Source organism: Apteryx mantelli, chromosome 3, assembly GCF_036417845.1.
Source record: "Apteryx mantelli isolate bAptMan1 chromosome 3, bAptMan1.hap1, whole genome shotgun sequence".
Taxonomy (NCBI): Eukaryota; Metazoa; Chordata; class Aves; order Apterygiformes; family Apterygidae; genus Apteryx; species Apteryx mantelli.
Window position 1 is genome coordinate 40,266,900 of NC_089980.1, and position 24,751 is coordinate 40,291,650.

The following is a 24,751-nucleotide window of genomic DNA, read 5'->3' on the forward strand; positions in this document are numbered from 1 at the left end:
ACTTTTGAGGTAAAAAAAAATATTCTTTATTTACGTTTGGAAATCTTTTGTTCTTGAGTTTGAGGTCTAAAGGACAGTCTAGAATTCCTTTACAGGCCTTGTCAATGCTGGCTCTTACAGCTAGGGGTTCTGGCTGGTGTGGATCCACCAAACATACGAGGTAATGCCGGTGGGTTTTTTTTTTCCTTTCTTTTTCTTTTTTTCCCAGCTCTGTCACTTAGGTCAAACTGAAAATGAAGCTTCTTTTGTCCAAAACTAAGAAATTCTGTGCCTGTGCAACAAAGATTAGAAATGTCATCCCCATCTTATCTCCGATTTGAATCCCTAAAGGCGATTTGACCTTAGAGAGCCCAAGAGCATAGAACAGATGGTGAAGGGGAAACTAAGATACTAGGACTTGTCCTATTCTTTTTACTAATGAGAGCAAACTCATGGTTGTGAAACTGCTCTTAAGGGAACAAGATTCAACCCCATTATTTTTAAACACAGAAATAAGTAAACCCCATCACCTGTACAGTTTCTAACTTTATAAGATCACACTGTCCAACAAATGGGTTGTGGAGGAAGAAAGAATCTTGTGTTGCTTCTGTAAGTCTCTTCTGGTTTTGTTTTTCTTAACAAGACCAAGCCTAGTGATGATACTCGTGATGGTTGTCTAGCTGTTTTATTTCTTTGAGGGTTATCAGATGATGGTAGCTGAAAAAGATGACTGGGAACAGGATTGCTTGCTCTTCAGGTTCCTGTCTTGATCTAGGCAAATTGTTGTGTTGCACTTCCAATAGCAAACCAAACTGTCTCCCTGACTGGTCTGCAAGGCAAAGCTATGCTTTTCAGGCCTGCAAAGATGATGGACTGCAGAATGTTTCCAGTGGGAAATACATCACCTCTATTAGTTTCCTCTTGAATAAATAGTTCTAATCTGAGTTTCTGTGATAGGGTAGAGAGCTTTTTTTCCCCTCTGCTTTGCATTAGTGAGTCTTGTTTCCAAACTTGCAAGGAGTATCCAAATACTTGAAAGATAACAACTTCCTAAATGCAGATTACTGATAGAAAATATTTGACTTGGGTACCCGAGACAGTACCCATATACCTGTCTTACTCTGCTTGTTACATTACTTTCTCCCTTCCCTCTCCCTTTTGTGTAGTTGTTTTTTTGTTTTGTTTCTGGTTTGTGGGTTTTTTGCTGTTTTTTTTGGGGGGGGGGGGGAGCAAATGGGTCTGGTCTGCTTTCAGTGATGCTTTCAGAATTAGTTCTGCTGCAATAGAAGCCATGAAAAAATACCCAGTGAAAGATAAGATAGTCATTTTTTTATTACCAAGTGTCAGAACAAGGGGAAAACTTAAGAGTATTCACATGCTGTTAACTTTTCAAGGATAATTCAAGTCTCTGATATGTTTTTGCAAAATGGCTACATTGTGGGAGTGGAAAATAGCCCCCCTTTTTTTTTTTTATTTGGGTTGTAATTCTCCAGTGACTTATAGTAGATATCTTTCTAATTCTGTTGTGTGTAAACTACTGATGCATTTTGTTCAAAAGAAAGCACTTACATTGAGTGAAAGAAGGAAAAATAACAAGATTTAGAATTAATACCCTCACACATGGGCCAAGCCCCCAGTAGGTTAGCCAGCCAGTGATTTCTTTTGAGGATATGGCTTGCTTATTTGCTTTGGTTTCATGAATTTGTTTGCCACCTTGATGTCTGTAGAAGCAGAGTTGCTTTCTCATTCTAAACGAGGTGCTGCTGACACAGGCAAAACCCTCTGCCATGCTCTGCTGTGTTTGTGCTGGAGGTGAGAGAGTAATTTGGCCTCCCAGCCTCTTTGTATCTATTAGCTGTTTTGCTGAGATATCTAAATGGGGTATGAGTCATTTGTGAGCTTTTGTCTACCAGAAATGAGACAGGTGCCACGTATTTCACAGTTTTCATTTTCTGTATTTCTGGCCTGAAATGGAGCCAGCTGTGATCCGTAAGAGCAATTTTCGGAGTGGTCAAGAGTGTACTTCCTGCCTGTTCCACCTGCTTCCCATTTTCATAGCAGCACAGCAGTCAGCCCTGAGTATTTTCTGTGTGTATATTAGTGAGGGAAGCCTTCAAGTGCTGTGTAGAGACCGTCAGTAACTTAGACAAAAAGCCTATAGCTTCTGCCTTGTGAATGGAGGCATGCCATTGCGAAGACCTCATTCATTTCATTGGCAGTACAGGCAAAACAGCTGGCAGAATGGAGAACCTATAGGGATATGGGCTAGATATTTCCCAGCCCTCAGCAGTACAGATGTGAATTGCATGATTTCAAAGGCTTGTTGTCAGTCTTACATACATGACATTTGTTTTCCCTCTCTTAACATTAGTATTGAACCACACCAATTATGTTATTACAGTACACTGTATAAAACATGCTGCTGTTCTATATATATGGTTGCAGTGGATGTGGCAATTATGTCCGTTATGAAAAGGCACATGTTGAACACTAGAATGCCCATGAGTTAGGGAGCAGGCAGCAGGCCCTCATTAAAGATTTTAATAGCTTTCTTAAAAAAAAAAAAAAAAAAAAAAGGGGGGGGGTGCCCTGTTTAAAAGTGAGCGGTTAAAGATACTTCATAACTAATTGTTTTGAGAACAGGCTGCTGCATGGAATATGCTCTATTGTAATTCATATGATTGCTTGATGTTGTATTAAGAAGCACATCTCTGCTGTGGTAAAATTTAATTTTCTGCAGTGTAACTGCATGCATAATAACTGCTGAGGTAATGGCTGTTTGGATTTGCTGCAGCTCTTTTCCTTTCTACAGATACATGTAATAAACATGCCATAAACTGTAATTGTCATGTGACTGGCATAGGAGTGTCAGTGATGTACAGTGAATCCTCCATGGATAGGTGGCTTATCTGGTTTGCAGGTAAGTATATCATATATGAAGACACAAGCTATGTGTAGTTCAGCAGGGCTGTTCGTTGTGTTGCAGGACTACATAAAGGCAGGCATCTTTCCTGCTCTCACAGCCAGCGTGGGTCTGAAAGTCCCATAGTGCTGCGTTGCCTGAGCCCGCCCTGAAAAGCCCTGCTGAACCTGGTCAGCTTGAGCACCTGTGTGTTGTGAGTTGGGACTGAAGCAGGAGATGGACAGCAGTATGGCTCTGCACGGCCATGGGTCAGCTCGGGGCCAGCAATCTGTGCTGGAGCCTTCTGGGTGCATGCCGCCTGCAGGCGGGCTGTGGCTCCTGGCTGGGCAAGAGGTGGCAGAGAGCTGAATGAAGGTGCTCGTGGTCCATGTGCTGCTTGGTGGGACTGACTGCTGTGTCCTCCCAGAATAGGTTTGATGTCATGTCTGACCCACCTCTGTGCAGAGCCACTTGAGTGTCTAATGCATCCCAAAATATGAAATGTGATGTGTGTCTGGGTTGCTTTATTACCTGGAAATACTCAAAATAAAGGAGAATTAACTGTATATTTTTCTCTGTGTAATGTAGGTTACACTAACTCCTGGTGCTGAAGCTCCTGTTGGTAATATTAGTGACCTTGTCTGTCCCATACAATAGGCCTTGAACAGAGGTTCTCTTTTTAATAGTGGTGTGACTCGCCATCTCTCTTAATCCCACTTGTGTACAGATAAGGCATGTCCATGTGACAATGGTAACAGCTTAAAGGGAAAAATCATATTGGTAGTGTTGCAAATGTATTTGTAGCTATATTTTGATGCTGCTTAGTAGTTGAAAAGGAGGAGGAAATAATGCAATGGGAAAAATTAGGAATTGCTACTTATGTTATTGATACACTGTTTGGAGACCACTGTTCTAGAAACAGGGCTTTTTGCATTTGTGTTCAGAAAAATTAGTGGCCTGAAAGAATAGAAATGCATAGATGTGGAAAAAATGTTGATGTAGATGGCTTATATGTTTGCATTCTCAAATGCAAAATGAAATTTCTCTCTGGTGATGTATCTGGCAACGTATACAATTTAGTCTCCATGAATACCAAAGGGAAATTTTCCCAAAAGATAAATAATGAGGCCAGAAATCCAGTTCTTATGATTTGTTTTCTGCAGTGAGGAGGTGTTGGTTTCATTGTATTATGCAGTATGCATTTCTTTTTCAGGTGAAATTAAATTTTGCTGTTAATGGAAAATAATTCTCATAATAGTAGGAGTTACTGTCCCTGTTGTGTAGCTGAAAGTAGGTAAGCCTAGATGCTATCACTAATGAGCACCTGGGTATAACAACTACATGCTTTATTGACAAATTTGATAAGTGAGGACAAAGAGGGAAGTTAGCTCCTGAAAGGTTTAGTGTCTAAAGACAGCTGAAGATGTGTGAGTGTTGGTAGATGCTGTAAGTACAAATGGAAAAAGCACAGTATCATCTGCATCTCTCTTTTTGTGTGTGCTTTTCAATATGTAAAGTTCCCTGTCGGACAGAATCTGTATACGTCATGTTGCAGTTGCTCTACAACTACTTAGCACCTGTACTTGCCAGCAGTTGTCAGGATTTTTCACTGCCCCCTTGAAATTAGCAAAAATGCAAATAAACAGAGGTTGGCTAATGATAATCCAGATCACAGTACCCTTCATTCTGTGAGAGACCATAGATACATTTTGATTTTTCCTGAGTGGATTTCCAGAAACAATGATTCAGATTTCCTTCCTCCACCCTCCTATATGTAACATTACAGTAGTAAATGGTCCCTTGAGCCTTGGGATGATGGCTGTTATTGCGGCCTACATGCTCCGCATTCTTGTTAATGTTCAGTGAGTTTATTAGGAGATTTGCACTCTTTGGCTCTTTTTCTTACAGCCCTGTCACCTGGAATTCTGTGCTAATGCAAGAACTTCTTGATTCTGAGCAGCTGCGATTAGCAATTGGAAGTAGGGTCAGTAATTGCATAACCATAAGAGCAATTGTCGGGATACAAATGACTTGGCGAGTTTGCTCAATGGCAACTTCTACATGTGCAAGTGGAGAGAGAGAGAGATAGAATACAGACCAGCTCGGGCTTTGAGATTTGAAAGCTTGAACAAAATAAGCAGGTTTATGATTTTTTTATTGGAATATTAGTCCTTCCTAGGAGCATGTTGTTAAGTGCTGTCTATCTAGGAAAAGTACAGTACGTTCCATATAACGGTCAATTTTAGCGTGTTGCATCCTTGCAATATGTGATGTGTTCCTGCTTATTGCAGAATATGGATGTGTTAGTGCATATAGTACCAATATTTGTTAGCAGAAATTAATGAACACTCATCAATTCAGACTGATTTTCTATCTTTGCAAATGCATCAACTTAAAAATCACAGTTTGATGCTAGATGGATGCCCAAAAAAGCATGAGGCTATAACTGACTGATACGAAGTTGATTATCAGATTACAGAGCATGGGGGTGCTATCTCAGTAGCTATTTTCTACAAACAATTGTCATAACAATAACTGGTGCAGAAAATTTGTTAATGCTGTTTTATATACGTAGGAGGATTCACTTAGCAATAAGGATCATTCTAAATATGCTTTTTCTTTAACTTCTTACTTTCTTTTTAGAGGAGCAATCTCAAGATTATTCTGTATATGCTTTTTCTTTAACTCCTTACTTTCTTTTATGGTAGCAATCTCAGATTAAGTCTGAACAAAGCACAAGCAAATTTTTTGTAAAGACAAATAAATTGTGTTTGTGTTCTGATTGCAAGATTTTTCTGTCTGAAGTTGGTTTCATTTTTTCATGCAACCTATTGTTCTGATTCATTTTTTTTAAATTATAAATTATGCCTTTTACAGTAACATGGAAAAATATTTTTGTTGCTACAAGAGTTGGGTATAAGTTTATTTGTATGCAGTCTAAACACTGGACTGAACTTGATCTGTTTGCCTTTAACTGTAGTCGCCATTTAGCTCTTGGTTGTGATTGTGTTAGTTGTCAGTAATTGTGTTTGCTGTCTCGGCTGAAGGCTGTGATGAAGAATGCTTGGAACTGGGGCATTACACAGATAATATCATGATGAAACAGCTGCAGCTTAATCATAATGAAATATGCGTGGGCCTTAAGAGCTACATATTCTGGAAATTTTTATTACACTTAATTCCCGTGTTTAACCGTTTTAGGAAAAAGAAAATCTCTCTGCAATTAAAAGAAATAGACATAAGATTATAGTAGTAAGTATTATGAAACAAGTCTTATAGCCTCCCTGCTTTAGGGAGGAAGCAATTTTTTGTTTGTTTTTGCCCTAGGTGAAACTCTTGGCAATCTCTTAATTTTTCTGATCTTTTAGATGTCTAGACCTGAATGTCTTGTGTTGCAGCCTTTTCAGCTGGGTAGCCCAGGGCAGTGTATCAGTGCTATCAATCAGTGCTGCTGCTCAGCAGCATAGAGCACTGCCCTTCTCAGAGGTTAAGTGGTCTGGGTGAGGTCCTGGGTGCTCTGAAACCAGAGGGACTTTTCTGATGGCTCTGGGATCAAGATTTCCCCCTTTGTCCTCAGAAAACAGAGGCTGGGGTCTTGACATGAATTTCAGTCTATGGCATGATATCTTGGAACATTTCTTGAAAAATGCTAAACTAATAACTTTCTGTGAAAAGTATTGTTTATTTTAAATTGATCTAGACTGAGCAATGCAGTGATAAATTTTGCGTAATAAATACTTACACAATAGGATATTTTAAAAATAATTGTTTACTATTGCTTTGGCCAGACCTCTAATTGCATTAACTGATGGCGAGAAGATCTGATTATTAAGGTAACCTTCTTAAATTAGAAAATAAAAAGCGAGTAGCAGAAAGGATTAAAACAACACGCTATTGGGAAGTAACCAAGGGCAGACACGGAAGACAAATATATATCAACTGTGGATGCAGTTATCACAGTTGCAGGCAATTATAATAATAAAGAACATGGTATAAGGATGGGCTTAGGCTTCTGCTTGTTGGAGAATCTTATATGGTAGGTTTGCTCTAATTGCTTTCATTCTGTGAAATAAATCAAGATGAGGTTATTCCCAGCAGTTCCTTTCTGTATGTACAGCTGTCTTCCTGAGTTTGCCTCTTGTAGGCAAATAAGTCTACTTTCATAGGGAAACATTTTCCTTATTTGGGGATTAAAAAAAAAAAAAAAACTTGATGATTTTAAACAGTATGCTGTGGATGACAGGTAGGACTTTCTGTGGAGGCGTTGGCTCTCTTGCCTTGCTCTTGTGAGGTTCTGATGCCCCAATTGTGTCTGTGCCCAGGCAAACCGGGATGCAGTAATCAGCCGTGCCCCTGACCAGCAGGACGACCGAGCTGTCAGCCTCCAGGATGCCTCTGCAGTCTATGACCTCCTCAGTATCACACTGGGCAGAAGAGGGCAGTATGTCATGCTTTCTGAGGTACCTCCTCCTGGTTTTTGCTGAAACTTCCACCCAAGTTTTGCAAGCAAAACCTGTCTTTTCGATAACAATTGTTGGCCCTTGGTAGGGGAAGTGAAAAAGAAGCGTAGTACATGGAGATTAGTAGAAATAGCTACTGACCTACGGAAGCACAAGCAAAAAATATACACAGAAATGTTAGAGGCACTACACTAATTTATATGTAGGCACTTGAACAGAGTGACTCTGATTTGAAGTGATGCTGTATACTAGCAGAGTCCGTTAACTGAGGAGAGGAAAACGGTCTTGTTTAAAAAAACAAAACAAAACAAAAAAAACCCACCTTTGTCACAACACGTCACTCCTCGTTTGATTGCTGAGCTATGCTAAGGCAGCAGTCTTGACAAAAGATGTCAAAAAGAAAAGAGTCTGACACTTCTTTCAACATCTACTTCTCAGTGCTTGGAGAGAGCCATGAAGTTTGCATTTGATGAATTCCACCTCTGGTACCAGCTTGCCCTGTCCATGGTTGCTTGTGGAAAGGTAAGATTCAAACCAAAAGAGCTAAAAAAGCGCATGTTTTCCTCTGCCAGAGTGTATCTGGTTTATTTGGATGTGCAGTCTTGTACGTTGTGTGGATAAGTGCCTTCAGACAGCCTACGTGAAAGGTCAGTCCTTTTAGACTGCAATTGCACTTGGTGGTCAGTTTTGCATGTGGTATTCTGTGTATCAGTTTTTCCACATCGTGTTTGCTCCTCATTATCAAGTGGAAAACAAACTTTGTGCATAGGTGTGGATTGCAAAGCAGTATGCAGTTGTCCGGTTTCTCTTCAGATTTATTGTAAATGTGCTTAGAATAAGAAAGATACTGTGTTTAAGAAAGTCTGTCATCAGCTTGCTCTGTGGCTTTGGGCAGTCGACTCAACCTCTCTCTAAGCTGTGGTTTCTCTATCTGATAAAGGAAATTTTAATGTATTTTTTTCATAGAGGGATTGTGAGGATTAATGTTTTTTTAAGTGCTTTAATCTTGGTACAAAAGATACTATAGAAAAACAAAGGCTAAGTGAATGCATGCACAGGCATGTGTTTTAACATGTATGTGTTTTTTGTTTTTTTTTTAATTAATATAATATTTCTTAAAGCTGCCACTGAGATGAGTAAAGTCTTCTTGCAAAAGACAGGCTGAGGAAGCATGAGCTTTTCTTTAACTGCCTTAAAAATGGTGACTTCTTGCAGGATAAGTAAGTAATGTTTTTAGCCTGTTCATTCTGGGAGTCTCCAACTACAATCTTTAGGATTTGTGAGCAAATTAATGCTGTGCAGTAGCAGAACACTTAACGTGCCCTCGTACTCTATGCCCATGGAATATAAGGGATGGGCAGAGACTGCCAATTACTTTAGTCAAGGGACCAGTTGTCTGCCAAATGATAACTACTTTTGACCTTTTATGGATCTAAGCTGAATTGGAAACAGTGGCTTTGGAGTGAAAGCTGGAGATGAATATACAATGTCATGCTTTTGGGAAGTCGTTGTCATCTTGTAATGTAAAAGTGGCAGCACAGCTTGCAAGAGGTCTGAAGGGATTCCTTTGCTTTTACAAGCACAGACAAAACCTTATCTGGAGCACTGCCTGTTGCTGTGCTTCATACTTCAAGAAAATAGCCAACCATTGAGAGGAAGTCTAAAAAAGGAGAGTGTAAAGGATGGCTACAGGTATAGGAGACAGAACTGGGGAAAGATTGAAAGGAATGGATTTTTTTTCCCTGAAGCAGGGGAAAAAAGGGTCCAAGACAGAAACAAGTCTTCAAATGCTATTGCAAAGGGGTTAATAATCTTGTCTGTGATGGATAGAACAAGATGTGATGGCTTTCAGTTGTGGCAAGATGAGTTCATGTTAACTATTAGGAGGCAAAAAAACCAGTAGTGGTACACTGGAGAAGGATCACCTGGGGAGGTTGTGTGGAGCCTGTGTTGCTGGGGGTCTGTGGAACACCGTAGACAAATATCAGTCAGCAATGATCCCCCTGTAAGGCGCCCCTGTAAGGGTGGACACGTGAGCCTGGACTGGGACCTTGTGAGCTCTGACTCTGTGTTGTGACTCCATGATTATTTCATAAATCAGCTATATCTGTTACAAGCAGAAAAGAGATACAAACCTCTGACAAAGCATAGTAGATACAGGAAGAGCAGGGAGCTGAAAGGGAATGTTTTGTAAGAGAGCCTCACAAATTCCTGTAGGAATTCAGGACAAGCATTTTGAAACTCAATTATAAATACAAAAATGATAGCTAGGCTCAATCACATACAGGGAAACCTGAAGCTACTGCTGGTATAGCTGAACAATGAGCTTGGTGCCATGGTGCTAATACCTTACACTGGCCTATGTCAGGTGCTGGGTTTAGAAGTCAGGTCCAACTCCCCTTGGCATTCAGCTGCAGTTAGCACGTAGCTGCCCTCTGGACCTTTGCAAATCCTCTGGATACCCGATCTCTTGGTCCTCAGGACAACAATGACAAGATCGGCTATGAAGGAAAGGCACTGTATCTTCCCTTAACACTGGCTTATTGGCCTTTCTGGTTGTATAACCTGTTTCTCAAGAGCAGACAAAGCTGTAGCTCCACTAATCTGCTGGAGAACAAATCTGGATATAACTGTTGATGTTAATCTTAGACTAGCGTGGATGAGAGAGATGGGGCATGATATTTAGCCTCTAACAATTACTGTGAGAACTGTCCTCTCCCTGTATGATTGCATACCTCTTCTGCTTCCCTAGTAGATATTGTATTTGTGGTATTAAAAAAAAAGGGGGGGGGGGGAGAGGGGAGAAGAACCACAAAGAGCAACACAAGTAACTGTCTCTATAACTGTCCCTTCTTTTTAGTTTTTCAAATGTCGTATCTCTCTGCCTGAACTTTAAATATTTAGGAGGTAAAATGGCCCAATCTTGCCAATTGATGTAACAGCTCTAAATGTTCTAAGTCTTATATGGGGCAGAGGGAATTCCCTTACCCAACAATCCGATCTGTGCAGCGTTTCATTTCTAATCCCAAAGTATTCCCTGAGGATTCCTGTCATATACTCTGCAATGCCTCATCTTGCTAATGGGAGATGTGGCATACATTTTTATACTGTTTTGCAGCTTGATAGCAGGACAGAGTTCATTTCAGTGTAAGTGCTCCAGTGCAGCGGGAAGAACTGATGAGGAAACAGTGTGGTTGGTCTAGGCCATGAAATGCAGAGCACACTTGCGCTTTTAAAAGATCTGTTTTCACCTGTCGCTCAGTCACAGACAATTCCTGATCTCATTTCTTGGTAATGAGATCTCACATCCTGCAGTGTTACTTGTTCTGCAGTACAGCAAATCATGCTCATAAATCTTGAGTATGACAGGAACCCTTTTATCAACCTGTAAATGCTGGAAACTTCACTTTTTTTTTTACATTTTTTTTTTAGTATTTTCAAAGTCTGCCCTTTAAAAAAGTGCTCCAAAGCCTATCTGCCCTCTCTTCCACACTACATTTGACTAGTTTTACTTTGCATATTGATCTTCTTCAGGTCAAGTCAACTGAATTGTACTTCAAACTATTTTCTCTCTCTGCCAGCCAACAAATTGCCAAATGGTGGCTGTCATTTTTCACAAGTGATCAGTCTGAATATCAAGTCAGCCACCTAGGCTCATTACTATACGTGTGCTTGAGTTTACACATTATTTTAAAAAGCACGTCTCTTAACAAAAATAGGCACATCACTTCAGAAAGTTCTTACAGAGCAAGTGATGCCTTAGGGCTTCATAAAACAGTGAATGAGAAAGCTCAGAGAAGCGTAGCCTTCCTATCTGTCTTCTATCCACTTAAGCAATAGAAATAATGGAGTGACAGTGATTTTGCTTTCCTATGCTTCTCCATGCTTTGCATACTGAGAAAGATAGTGTGACTTAGTTGTTTTTTAATCCTTGAGTAGGGGGGTATTCTTGGCAATGCATGTATACTGAACTGTGTATTTTCTGAACAAAAGGAGTATGTTTTCTTCAAAAGATTTAAAATCCAGCATGAAATTTGAAAGACTTTTATAGGCAGTTTTAGATAAAACATTGGGAAAGCCTAGGCAATGGCAAAGATGTCTGCTGTAAGAAAGAGTATCCTGAGAGACCCTTTATGGCCAAGTGCAATTCTTGATAGTCAAGGAAAAGGTTTAAATCAATCTAATGCAGCACCCTGTTCTTCTGCACTGATTCTGGAAACCTGGAGGCTGAACTTCACAGCTGCTTTAAGTTGCTCCTACTGGTAATAACCATCAGGATTTGGTAATATGACAGGCAGAGGTTGGGTGGATGTAACAGTTCCTTGGCTCTGCCATGTGCAGACAGGCTGGAGTCTGAGGGGTGAGCGGTGCGAGAACCCAAAGCTGTCCAGCAGAGTCCTCGGGCACTGAGACGAGCCACTGTCCTGTTGCCAAATGAGTGCAGCAGGGTTGAATCTGCTTCTCTCAGGACTTTCAGAAAGTAAAACTGACCTGTATTCAGCAGAGTGGGGGAAGGAAGGAACAAACTTTTACAGAGTGGAGAAGACCATGTGAAGAGAAAGATGGCAGTTTGGGGCAGGCTTGTTCTCTGCTGCTGCTTGTCAGCTAAGCAGCTTCGACTGGAAGTGGTGGAGGTTACCGGCACATGGCACTTCTGCAGACTTGGGCAGCTCTATTGAGGTATCTGAAGTTTGAGACAAAATTGTCAAATCAGAGTGTCTAGATGATGTATCACAAGGGATGCGAATAGAGTCCCTATGTGCTTGTGAGCACTTCCCTGGCCTCGAACCAGTTGGATCAGTTACATGTCCTGCCCCCTTTCACACCTAGCAGCCCCGCGTGGGATGCAACCGAGGTGTCCCGAAGTATCACTGGAGCCCTTTGGGAGCAGAGACTCAGAAGCACATCATGGGACTGGACTCCAACTTGAACAAATCAACAGTTCTTCAGAAAGTCTTCTGTACCTGCATCTGTAGCTGTCTTTTTATTTGTGATGCTGCTTAAGGAAAAGATGAACCGATAATGCAAATGACATGCCTTGAGCAATATAAAGCAATGTTAATGCCTCTCTTCTAACTGCCAATCCAAGGAGACAGGATTTGTGTTTAATGACAATGATGTGCAATTTTTCTGGGGTAGGGGAAGTGTCTTTAGGGGTATATGTGAAATTATTCTGTGAATGCTGAGTGTACCTGTTCTAAAAGCTCTGGGTACCAAAACTGAGTTAGTCAACTCACAACAGTCTTACAGTGATCTTTCATGTCCAGTGGGTGTTTATTAAGGCTTTTAGAATATTCAGTGAATAGAAGCATTTTTCATGCACAAATTTAATATTTCTGCCCTAAAAAAGGCTTGATTAGCGAGTTATAAGCTGTAAGATTGATTGTATCTGCTCTGTTGAGAGGAGGGGTGGGGCGCGATGCAGTTTGCGGCCAGATGTGGGAAGCCCAAAGTATCCGCTGGGAGGGGATGGACCTGCTCTCGTACTGGTGTGGGGGATGAGGAGCAGAGAGACGTGCATAAGGGAAGAGCTCCAGAGCAGCTGAAAGGGCTGTGGGGAAGAGTCTCTGCGAGAGGCCAGTGGAGCTGCAAGTGGTTACCTGGAGGCAGGGACAAAGCTCAGCAGGCCTTGTGATAGGATTGCAGACTGTGGTTGTGTGCTTATGGGGCACCTGGCACACCACTTCGGCCTCTTGTCCAGTGTGCACAGAAGACCATCAGCCTAGCGCTTGCCTTTAGGACAGCAATTGCATGAGTTAGGAAATGATTGCATCACTGCTGATCCTCCCTGGCCCCTGCTAGTCTGTACTGGGGACACTCTAGGGACAATGAGCAACATTACCGTATAAATAAGATAGGCTGGTAGCAGGAGGATTAAACTCTAAGCATGGCACCTTGCAAAGTCAGGCAAATAAAGCTGCTTTTAACTCCAGGAAATGCTCCTCTCTGCTCTTAATCTTCCTATGTTCCTTCATGTTTAAGGGAAGGAGGGAGTAAGAGCCACGCTCATCTACCTGGACGGTTTTCTTAACATAATGCTTCAGGAGGTGTCTCGTGCAATGCAAAGGGAAATAATCATATCCTTCCTGGCCTTGTCATTCAGTTGTTTTGCTGGAGGACTGGACTCCTGCTCTCCCAGAGTCAGCCTTGCAGTGTCACTGTGCTCCCCTTGGCTGGTTGGACATAATGCAGGCTTACCCAGGGCTTGTGCTGGCAGCATTTTTAGGATTTTGAAACCAGTCTTACACAGGCATGAACTTTGATTTTTGGAGCCCTTTGAATTGCTGATACATACCAGCTGCAGCCTAATAATGGAAAGCTAATATCTGAACTGCTCTCATCTGTGTTGCACCCAGAAAAAGGAATACTTCCCCTTATTTAAAACAGTGCAGCAAAAGCAGATGTATTTAACAGCTTCCAAGGAGCTTCAAGTTTGACTCAGACATGCCTATAATGCCAACATACAGCTTTCCAGAAGGTTAGAAGGAAAGTTATAAATATATTTGATACATAATTCTGCAGCAGCAGCAGACAAATTTTATGATTTAGGCTGTTCCTTCTGCTGGTTTCTTTGCAAAAGCTTAGGCTGGTTGCTAGGCAACTGGCATTAAAAAAAAAGTACATTTCTCTTTGCATTGCAGGCAAGAACCTTGGGAGCAACAGAGGCCTCAGATGGCTCCTTAAATAGCATTGCTAGGGAATGGAAGTTAAAATATTGAACCTTCATTGGTTAAAGATCTTGTTACAAAGGTCAGCCATCTAGGGGATGCTCAATAGTTTGGTTTCTTTTGGTGCAAAGGAAAGATTAGAAGGAGTGTGTGCATGTGCTGTAGATAGTACAACAAATGGAAATTTCCAAGGATTCCTGACTGTCAAGCAGATTACATAGGTGGGCTGTATAACTGCCTTCAGACTTAATTCTCTTGTCTTGACAAAAGTGTAAAGGGTGATGTTGCTCACATCAGGGACAAATTTAAGGTTTTTAAATCCTAGAATTTAGCAGGTACTTCTAAAAGTGAATATTTGAAGCTGCTTAACTCTAATGCTCCTATTAGCTAAACACAGGCTAAAAGAAAAGGGATGAATTGATCCCTGTGTTGAGAGAAGTAAATGCTATAGGGGAATCATGTTCATGCTGAGGGCTTCACAGAAATGTAGAAATTCAATGGGAAGTTATCGTCGGAACAAGTAATTCAGAAGTTCTCAATTGCTGGCTCACTCACTCATGTTGTCTTCCCTTGTCGGTCCAAGGCCATTATAGCTAGATGGCTGTGAATCTCAGGATGCAGGGAATACTAATTAATACTAATCTTGCATATTGATGAAAGATTCTCCCTGCTTCCCCATGATCCCTTTGAGATAGTGCAGCTTGTAAGATAGGACTATTCTGGAAATAAAGCAATTTTAGTTGTGGAGACTCATCTGTACCCTGAATTGCAAGGTGAATTGGGACTTAGGCTACTAAGTCCACATTCTTGTGGAAACTTTTCCCCTCTGGCTGAAGGTGTTGCCAAAAAAGCAAAAGGGCAGAAAGGTTTTGGGGACCTCTGCAAAAGTTAAGCAGCTGTTTGTGGTGTGTCAGGTCTGCTTGACATGATTTACTGTCTAGAAATTCCTCCTCCCTTTAACAACATTCATGGTTTCTTTATCTTCTGAATATGAAATAATTTCTCTTACATCCTTATTTTCCTTTGTTGCTTTGGTAGGGGTGGGAGAGAAGAGTAGGGGAAAGACTGATTAATAAATAGTGTTGGAGTGAGCAAGGAATACCAGCATTTGGACAGCATCCATACATTTATGTAAATTGATGACAAAATCTCTTTAGCCTTTTGGAAGGGTAAGCAAAAAAACTCCCTGTAAGCTGTTCTTCTTTCTATGCTGGTCATAGGCAAGCATCTTTGAAGTGTATGCTTGCACACTTCATTATATAATTAGGAAATGAGGAAGGAGGATTGTGTTTAATACTTGGATAGAAGTTTTTCCTTACATTACAACTCCCTTGTAGGATTCAAAACCATGGGAGATGTAATTACTCAGGTGAAAGTGTCTTTTTCTCCACCCTTCTCCTCCCTTTGATTTCTCACTGCAGATTGACAGCCCTGCCCCCTCATAATGAATGTGGTACACAGAGCTCTTTCAAAAGTCTGTATTGAAAGCAGCCATTTATCGGTATTGCCCATTGCTTCTCAGCAACTGTCTTTACTAATTTTCTTTTCAGAAATTATTGTGGAACATGCTGTTATCTCTGCAGAAGGAAAATATTGTATGCAAGTAGATTGGGTTTGGGAAAAATGTGATAAACAGCCTCCTATAGATATTAGATTTAAACACAAAACAGTGGTGCCATGTCATTCCCATGTCTCCACTGCAAAAACCACAAGGTTGTTGGTAAAAGAAGGATGGAGATGCCCAAATGAGCTAATAAAGATTCTTAAGATTCCTTACACAGTTTACTTTTTTTAATTGCTGAATATTCCCATCAAGGCAGTATTTTCATTCCATAACCCTGATTTGAGCTCTGTTCCTTGTTGTCCATAACAAAAGGAGACTGCTTATGAATCTGCTTAAACTTGATGAGGATCCTGAAGCTGGAACTCCTACATTAGACCTCCCACAGAAAAAGCTGAACCCCCCATGAGGCAGCTATTGGCGAGCTTGTCATTTCTCTTTAAGCTGTGTCTGTTTAATGGGTATATGGGGGGGGGGGGGGGGAGGGAATGACAGACTTAAAAGCCTTTCTCCCAGAGAGAAGCCAAATGAGACCCAGAGGCAAATTCCTGACTTCCTAAAATTCTTGGGAACTGGTTCCAGTGCAATGTTTATAACCCAGCAATTAGAAAGCCAAACTGAAAGAACTTAAATCCTGGCCTGAATTTTGATGTGAGCCCCTCTGAAGCTCAGAATTATTAGTAAGAAGCATGAACTCCCTTGGAGTTCAAGCTCTGCTCAAAACATGCCTCACCAATAAATCTAATTATTATTGCCTTGCAGTGCTTCTCACAAACAATGCACTTGGCTGCCTGGTCCACCCACACTAAGTGAAAGAATATGAACATTTTAATTATCAGATTATTTCAATGTTATACAAACACTGCTTCATATTAAATATTTTTACAAACCAATGACACATCTGTATTCAGTTCTCTGAGTGAATGATATTTGCTCCCTGCCTACTAATGCCTGTAATTAATATCTCTAAAGCACCTTGATATTATATTTTACGCCAGTCTCCTCTAAGTAAGGTCACTGTGAGAGTGGGATATTCTTTCTACTGCCATTCCTTGGCTAACATTTTCATCTATATATAATTTCTGCTGAGTAAGCTCCCAAGGTGAAATTAATTTTTAAAATGCAGCTGGGGAGAAAGACTTCATACCACCCTGTTTCTGAAACCATTCCTGGTCCATATGTATAACTGCAAATTTTATGAACTTGTTTCAAGTGACATAGCTCCACAAATGTTTTAGAAACACTGTAGAAACTGTAGCTCTCGCTTTGTAAATTAATGTTCAGAAGATTGTGAGTGCATGTGGTAAAGTAACTCTGCTCATAAGACATTTGGGCATAGACACAGGGCTGGATTTTCTGCTTTGCTGCATTCAGTAGTCGCAGTTGTGCCGTTGCCTCCTGAAGAGATTCTGGACAGAACTGACAAGTGCTCCGCAGTTTAAGGCTAGCGGAGACTGCATAATTGGCCTGTGTCCTAAGGACCAGCCTTACTCAATGGACAGACTGCAAACAAGGAGGAAACAGAGTTCAAGAGGAACTGGCAAGGAGTCGGGTTTTATCACTTCTGTTCTGGTATAGACCCTGAAAGATCTTACAACTATGGCCTAAATTAAAACAGGCCACTGGTGGCTCTGGCTTGTGCTAGTGCTGGCTGTGCTGACCCAAGGGGCTGTAACTAGCTCCCAGGTGCCTCCTGCTTTCCCTGCCGTCAGGCTGCTTACGTAGAACTGAGAAACCACCACCAAGTTTGATTTGTATCCCTTTTTTAAAAGGCGCAACACTATGGACAGTACAGTCTTTTGTATACTCGGCCTTCGTAGTTCACTTTTACATGATGAGGTAACAGGGGCTGGGGGTGTCGTTCAGCTGCATATACACTGACTGAGTATGATGCACATAGTGCTGCTACACTGCTCAGGCTCTCTGAGCTGGCCTCAAAATACCTGTGGGGCTGGAATATAGGCAGGAGGGCAGGAAGGACATATGTCAGGCTAGGACCCTTCTGGGACTAGTCTAGCTTTTATAGCTCATCCAACAGTGGTACTGGGAACACCACTTCCCTACAGTGCAGGTAGCATCCTATAAAAGAGGAGTAAAATGCTGTTGAAACCTGAGACACTATTTCTTCTAAACAAAAGGTGTCAAGAAGTTTCATTCTTGGAGAGATACTAGTCATCTAGTAACAGCAGAGTGCAGTGATGAGTTTGCATTTCTTTCTCTGCCTTTTCCTTACTACCTCAGGACTCATATAGTGGCTTTGAGCGGTGTGAGGTAACAATGTGAGCTCTAGAACAGAGTATTGGGTCTCATCTTTGCCCTGAGACAGACTTTCCTTCTGGCTTTAGACAAATTGTTGAATCATGCATTTGCAATTATAAAACAGCAAATATTTTGATACTTTTCTTAGTCTTATGCTCTACGTAGAACAGCCTTGAGAATCTAGGACATGCTGTTGCTCTTCCTTAGACCAAGTAGCAGGTACCCAAGCTTTTGGAGGAGGGTGGTTTGAGTTCTGCTGCTGTGGGGCTCTTATGTGTATTGTGTTACAATACTCATCTCTCCCTTTGCATGTGCAGGGCTGCTGTACATCTGTTTTTCCCTTTTCCCAGTCTCCCTTCCAAGCAAATTCTTACCCAGGCTTTTGAATCCCTTAGCAAGAACTGGACCTTCAGTTCTGTGGAGAAATGAGGAGGCAGGCTCAGCCAGCTCTGGTATGGTGTGAGGGAGGGGAAGTGCTGATAACCAGTGGGAGTGTGAAGCTGCAGTTAGGACTACCAATTGTATGGGATTAGAGCAGGCTCCAAACTCAGCATCGTGTGCTGACAGGGACTCTGGTGGGGAGGGCCCTTGGGCATCAGAGAGATGGCCAGGAGCTGGTACGAGTGGCCATTCGTGTGGCTCTGCAGGCTTCTATTAATGCATTTACTGCTCTCCTGTAATATAGAAAGGCCATAACTACTTAATTTGCTTCTGAAAGCGAGCTCTCAGAGGGAGTGGGAGAGCCTTTGGGTCTTGGGACAGTGGGAAAGAGTTTAGGAGGAACTGGGAATGTAAGGAGAAATTCTGAGAAAAGAAAACTTCCCCTGGAGCTCATGAATGAGAGAATTTGGGGGGCTCTGGGTCCTGTAATGAGGGTGTTGGAAACTTCTAAGACTGTGGTCCAGGTGGAATGGGGTGGGCTAGAAAATAGTGGTAGGGCAACTTCTGTCAGATCCCCATCTGCTGATCACACCTTCTGATCAGCATCTCAGACTATACTTTTCCTCATTCCCCTTTAAACTTTCTGAAATATGGCAGTCCTGAGTATGTGCTATAAAGAGCAGTCAATGTTTGTAGAGCACATTAAATATCAAAAGGGCTATGTAACTGCTAAGCTTAGTAAGCATTACTCATTAATGGTAACCTAACATCAGCAAGACAGCAAGAGTTCAATGGGCTTTCTTTCCAATATGCTACATAAACTACCCGCATGAAATTCATTCTTCTCCCTGCTGAACAATATACTGCTCTGCAGTTGCCTCCTCCACCCTTTACATGGTGGGATCTCAGCTGTATTGTTGCATGTTCTGGAACTGGAGAGGGCAAAAACCAAAATCTACAGAACAGAGACTAATTTAGCTGCACAAACCTCTATTTAGTTGGCCCAAGTGCAATGTACTGAAGGATAATCTCTTTGTGATCTTTTTTTGGCTTACCGGAAGATGATTGTGTGGAAGGGACAACTGTTGCAGAATTCTTGTGCATTGGGAGAACACAGTTAAAATAATTAGTGTGTTAACATCTGAGGAAAACTGTTTTTTGTAAAGTGCACAACCAGGACTGGTTCTTTGGCATGTTTCCTCTGGGTGTAGGAAGAGTGTGTGTTTGTGTGTGCATGCATGCACGTGTGTACATGTATGTATGAAGGTGGGACTAAAGTTGCTAACTTGTTGCTGACACATTATTCTTTACTTCACATCACCATTTTGTGCGTTTCACTGAAATATCTTGCTTGGGCTCTGTAATAGCATTGTCTAATCAGCCTTTTTTATTTCTACTACCTCTCTCCTCCTCCTCTAGTCAGCATATGCTGTGTCAGTGCTCAAAGAGTGTGCTAAGCTGCGACCTACCGATCCCACTGTTCCTCTTCTGGCTGCCAAGGTCTGCATTGGGCCACTGCACTGGGTAAGCAAACTGATGCAATTCTTATGTAATGTATTAGGTACTGCAGTGACAGTGCCATAGTGTAGTTGAGGGGGGTGGGGGAAGGAGGAGAAGGGGAATTCCCATTAAAAATCTCATAAACATGCACATGTATGCATCTAAACAAACAGAAATTCAGCAAGAAATTTTGCAATGAGTCTGAACTGAACTGAGTTTTGCTGACACATTAAACAAAGGTTGTGTGTGGGGGAGAAGCCATAACAACAGCCTGGGGACCGCTTCTTCAAGCGAATATCCAGAGTTGAATTGGCCATCCTTGTAGCCCCTGGAAGACAAAAGTTAATCATTGTAAGTGGATCTGGTCGTTGGACTGCTAGACAGTTCAGCTCTGCTGAACGACTCAATCCTTTGTTCTTGAAGCTGCTGTGTCAGTGTTTTCTGTTCTGGATGTGTTAATGTATGCCCCAGAAGCAGAGTGGGAGTGGAAGTCTGTGCCGGTGAAATTTTGATTATTCCAAGGAGCAGAAACATCTGTCAGTCTTTTTGCTGCTTGGTTTAATTAATTGAATGACAGCCTGCTGTTTTCACCTCTGTCCTCACCACAAGGTGTCCCTGCAGTCAGTGAAGGATTATAGTTGCTAATGTAAGTAAAACAAAGATGCAGGAAAGCATGAAAGAAAATACCAGAAGAATCTGCCCAGATTTTGGGAAAAATTGTAGAGACTAAATTTGTTGTTCCCTACCCCCTTCCCCCACCAATCACCTACATCACTATTTGATGCAAGTCTATTATTCAGCTGAACTTAATTGTGTTAGATCAGTGAGGAGATCTGGTCATGTATGTTTTTGAATGAACTATGCTGTTCTGAATTATAATGATCATATGTGATCATTATAATGATCATTATAAGATCATATGTGATTCAGCAAAAATTGGTAAGCCTCTTGCTATAGGAAAAAATCTTTCAGGTCTGAGGGCCTTGAGAGAAGCCTTGCTGAATTTACCCAACCCATCTCTGTTCTTCAGTGCGATTTTGCTCTCCTGTACCTTTAGCTCGGTATCTCTGTTTTGAGGGCTGAAAGTTTTATACACAGTGAATCTCTTTTTTAATGAAACAAAAATGGTTTTCCTTATTCTTAGATTTCAAAACAGTATGTAAGTCAGACAGAAGATCTGTGTTGAACATTCTTATTATCTCAATTGATGCAGTTTTCAAAGCAAGGTTGGCTTGTCATTAGTCTAAAACATCATCAAGAATGTTTTTAAATATTTCTCTGTAGGCTCTGAAGCTAGAGGAGCTTCATGGGCTAAATGCCTGCACTCACACGGAGCCATAGTGCGGGACTGCAAGGCCATGATGCCCCCCTAGCAGTTCTACAGTCTCAACTCTTGTCAGGAGAAAAAAAACCCAGCAGAATAGTCGTTAAATTTAGGGAAAAATCTTTCTCTGAGATCAGGCTAATTTTTGCCTAGGAGCTTGAATTTTGATAAGGAAGACAAACTTGGGGTCTTTGTATTGCAAATGATCCTCCTACTCTTCTGCCTTTCTGCTTTGTGAACATGGATCTGACAAGGAGGAGGCACTGGAGCCGCAGTGTGAATGAGGGGAGGAGCTCTGCTGATACTTGCAACTAAAGAAGAACTGGTTGGGAACCTGAAGGCTGGGGCAGCCTTGGCTGCAGACCATGAGAGGGTAAAGTTTCAGGATCCTGAGAGGAGGGAACAAGCCAAATAGCAGAATCACAATCCTAGACTTCAGGAGAGCAAACTTTGGCCTCTTCAGGAATCTGCTTGGAAGAATCCCATGGTTTATGGTCCTGGGGAGAAGAGGGGTCCAGAAGAGCTGGCTGATTTTCAAGGATCACCTCCTCTAAGCTCAAGAAAGGTCCATCCTGGTGTACAGGAAGTTAAGCAAGTAGCTGCAGCAGGAGGCCTGCATAGATGAATGAGAAAATCCTAACTAAAGTCAAATGTAAAAGGGAGGATGCAAGAGGTGGAAGTAGGGACAGGGAACCTGGGAGGAATATAGAGACACTGTCCAAATGTGCAGGGGCAGTGTTAGGAAAGCCAAAGCTTGTCTGGAGTTGAATCTGGTAAGGATGTGAATGGCAAAAAGAAAGGCTTCTACAGGTATATCCACAGCAAGAGGAAAACTAGGGAAAATGTGGACCTGGTCCTGAATGGAACCTGGTGACAAAGAACACGCAGAAGGCTGAGGTACTCATTGCCTTCTTTGCCATAGTTTTTATTGGTAACATTTGCCCTCAGGTATCCCAGACCTCTGAAACCAGTGGGGAAAGTCTGGAGCAAGGAAGACTTGCCCTCAGTGAGGAAGACTTGCTCTCAGTGGAGGAGGATCAAGTTAGGGAACACTTAAGCAGATTGGATGAACACAAGTCTGTGGGACCTGATGGGATATACCCATGAGTGCCAAGGCACCTGACCGATGTCATTGTGAGGGCATTCTCAATAACCTTTGAAAAGTCATGGTGATCAGGGGAGATTCCTGAGGACTGGAAGAAAATAAGTGCTACTCCCCTCTTCAAGAGGGGCAAGGAGGAGAAAAATATTCCTTGGAAAAAACTTCTAAATCTTTTAAGGACAAGAAAGTGATTGGGAGTAGTCAGCATAGATTTACAAAGGGGAAATCATGCTTGATCCACCTCATACCCTTCTACAATGAGATGACTGGCTTAGTGGATGAAGGGAAAGCAGCAGATGTTGTTTTTCTGGACTTAGCAAAGCTTACAGCAGTCTACCATAACATTCTTTTAGACAAATGATGAAGTGTAGTCTAGATAAGTGGTCAGGGAGGTGGATTGAAAACTGGCTGATCTGCAGATCTCAACGGGTTGTGATCAGTGGCATGAAGTCCAGCTGGAGGTCAGTGACTAGTGGTGTACCCTGGGGGACTGATACTTGGGCCAATACTGCTTAAATACTTTATGGATAAAGGGGCAGAGTGCACCCTCAGTAAGCTTGCAGATGTTGCAAAATCAGGAGGAGCAGTTGATAAACAAGATGCTTGTGCTGCTACTCAGAGGGACCTCAGCAGGCTGGAGGATGTGGCCAACAGGAATCTCATGAAGTTCAGCAAAAGGAAATGCCAAGTCCTGCCCCTAGGAAGAAATAACCAAACACTGGGCTACCGATCAGCTGGAAGGGAGATTTGCAGAAAAGGACCTGGGAGTCCGGGTGGACACCAACTTGACCATGAGCCAGCAATGTGCCCTTGTGGCAAAGACTACCAACAGCATCCTGGGCTGCATTAGGCGGAGTGTCACCAGCAGGTCGAGGCTGATGATCCTTCCCCTCTAGTCAGTACTGGTGGGGCTGTATTTGGAGTGCTGTGTCCAGTGCTGGGCTCCCTGGTACAAGAGAGATGCAGATATAGGGGAGCGAGTCCAGTGAAGGGCTACAGAGATGATTAAAGGACTGGAGCACCTGACATACAAGGACAGTCTGAGAAAGTTGTGATTTGTTTAACCAGGCGAAGAGAAGGTTCAGAGGGGATCTTATTAATGTGTATAAACACATGATGGGGAGAAGATGATGGAGTCAGACTTTTCTTAGTGGTACCAAGTGACAGCGTGAGAGGTTACAGTCCCAAATTGGAATACAGGAAATTAAACTTACACATAAACAAAGAACTTTTTTTTACTGTAAGGGTGATTGAACACTGGAACAGGTTGCCGAGAGAGTTTGTGGAGTCTCCATTCTTGGATATATTCAAAACCCAAATGGGTGTCAGAAACCTCCTCTAGTGTACCCTGCCATGAGAAGGGGGCTGAACCAGATGACTTCCAGAGGTTCTTTCCAACCTCTGTAATTCCATGATCTATCATGAACACTAGAGTCTCTGTTCCAGCTATTAAACTTCACAACAGACAGCAAATAACAAATCTCTGACCTCAAAGCCAGTACTCTAACCACTTCTAAACATAAGCAGTGGTTTCAGGAAGGCTGTGGTCTCTTAATACTTGCTAAACACGTGGTCTCTGCTGTAACTAGCCTTCAGACAAAATTTAAATACAGTGAATGCATCTTTTAAGATTCAGTGCTAAAATCCATGGCATGATCTTTAACAAGATCAGTGAAGTTCTAGTGAAGACACTCTACCAGAGTCATTGGTATTCATTGAGGTGAAAGGACCAGGTTTCTGTACTGTGAGAAAAGAAATGGCATAGAATCCTTCTTTCGCATATGTTAGCTCAGCACTTATCCAGTTCTCAGTACTAAGGGCTGAATTTCAAATTGTGCCCTTATACTGTGTCTGCCACCTGTGATGGATGAAGAGTTGAATGTACAATTACAAGCCCAAATTTAAGGTATTTCCATGCCAGGTAACTTATGATTTGTCCTCCTCATTGCTGTTTCTCACAACATCCTTTTGGATCTGCTAGCACAGCCAGTATGTAAAGAATACATCTTCTTTTTAATTGTCCCTATAGCAAGGTAATTCAGCCACAACTCTGTCCTCAGGCAGTCCAGTATCTCCAGATTTCATATACATGCCAGGTGATAAAGCAACCATGTAACCCTAAATAAATAGGAGAAAGAAGGGAAAAAGTTCTCCAACTACTGTTTTGACTGTGTGAAACACTCTTCAGTAGTTTTGGATCAGACCCTTGCCCAGAACTGGGGTGCAGTCTGAAATGCAAATGTTATTTCACAAGAGCCTCATCTTACTGCAGTTGTCACCTCGAGTAGAGTCTTACGGACTAAAACTGAATGAAAAATCCCTCTGCCCTCTTCCTTTCACTTAGTGGTTTGTGCTCTACCCTTATGCCAAACTTTTGATGAGACTGTACAAGCCTTATAATTAGAGGTAGTGAGAGGGAAATTTGAGCATTTTTTTAAGAAAAAAATGAAATGGTAGGTTCCTACATCTAATAGTTAAAGAGGTGCTTGTAATATTACTGGCAAACTCCTTTGCCTAATAAAGACCTTCCTGCTTAGGAGAGCTGTTTTTCTAAATGTCATCCTTACAGTAATTATTTGCATTTAAATTACATGGCAATCAAATCAGAATTGAAT

The 24,751-nt window shown here is 41.8% G+C and overlaps 1 protein-coding gene across 3 annotated transcripts in view; it reads left to right on the plus strand.

Moving 5' to 3' along the window:
- The window catches only part of TTC7A (tetratricopeptide repeat domain 7A), a 191,929-nt gene that overhangs the window by 43,451 nt on the left and 123,727 nt on the right, over positions 1-24,751 (plus strand). For all 3 annotated transcript variants that reach the window (XM_067293169.1, XM_067293170.1, XM_067293171.1), the window contains 3 exons: positions 7,204-7,341; positions 7,780-7,863; positions 19,630-19,734. In XM_067293169.1, the coding sequence (XP_067149270.1) occupies positions 7,204-7,341; positions 7,780-7,863; positions 19,630-19,734 (327 nt within the window). The remainder of the gene's footprint in view (positions 1-7,203; positions 7,342-7,779; positions 7,864-19,629; positions 19,735-24,751) is intronic.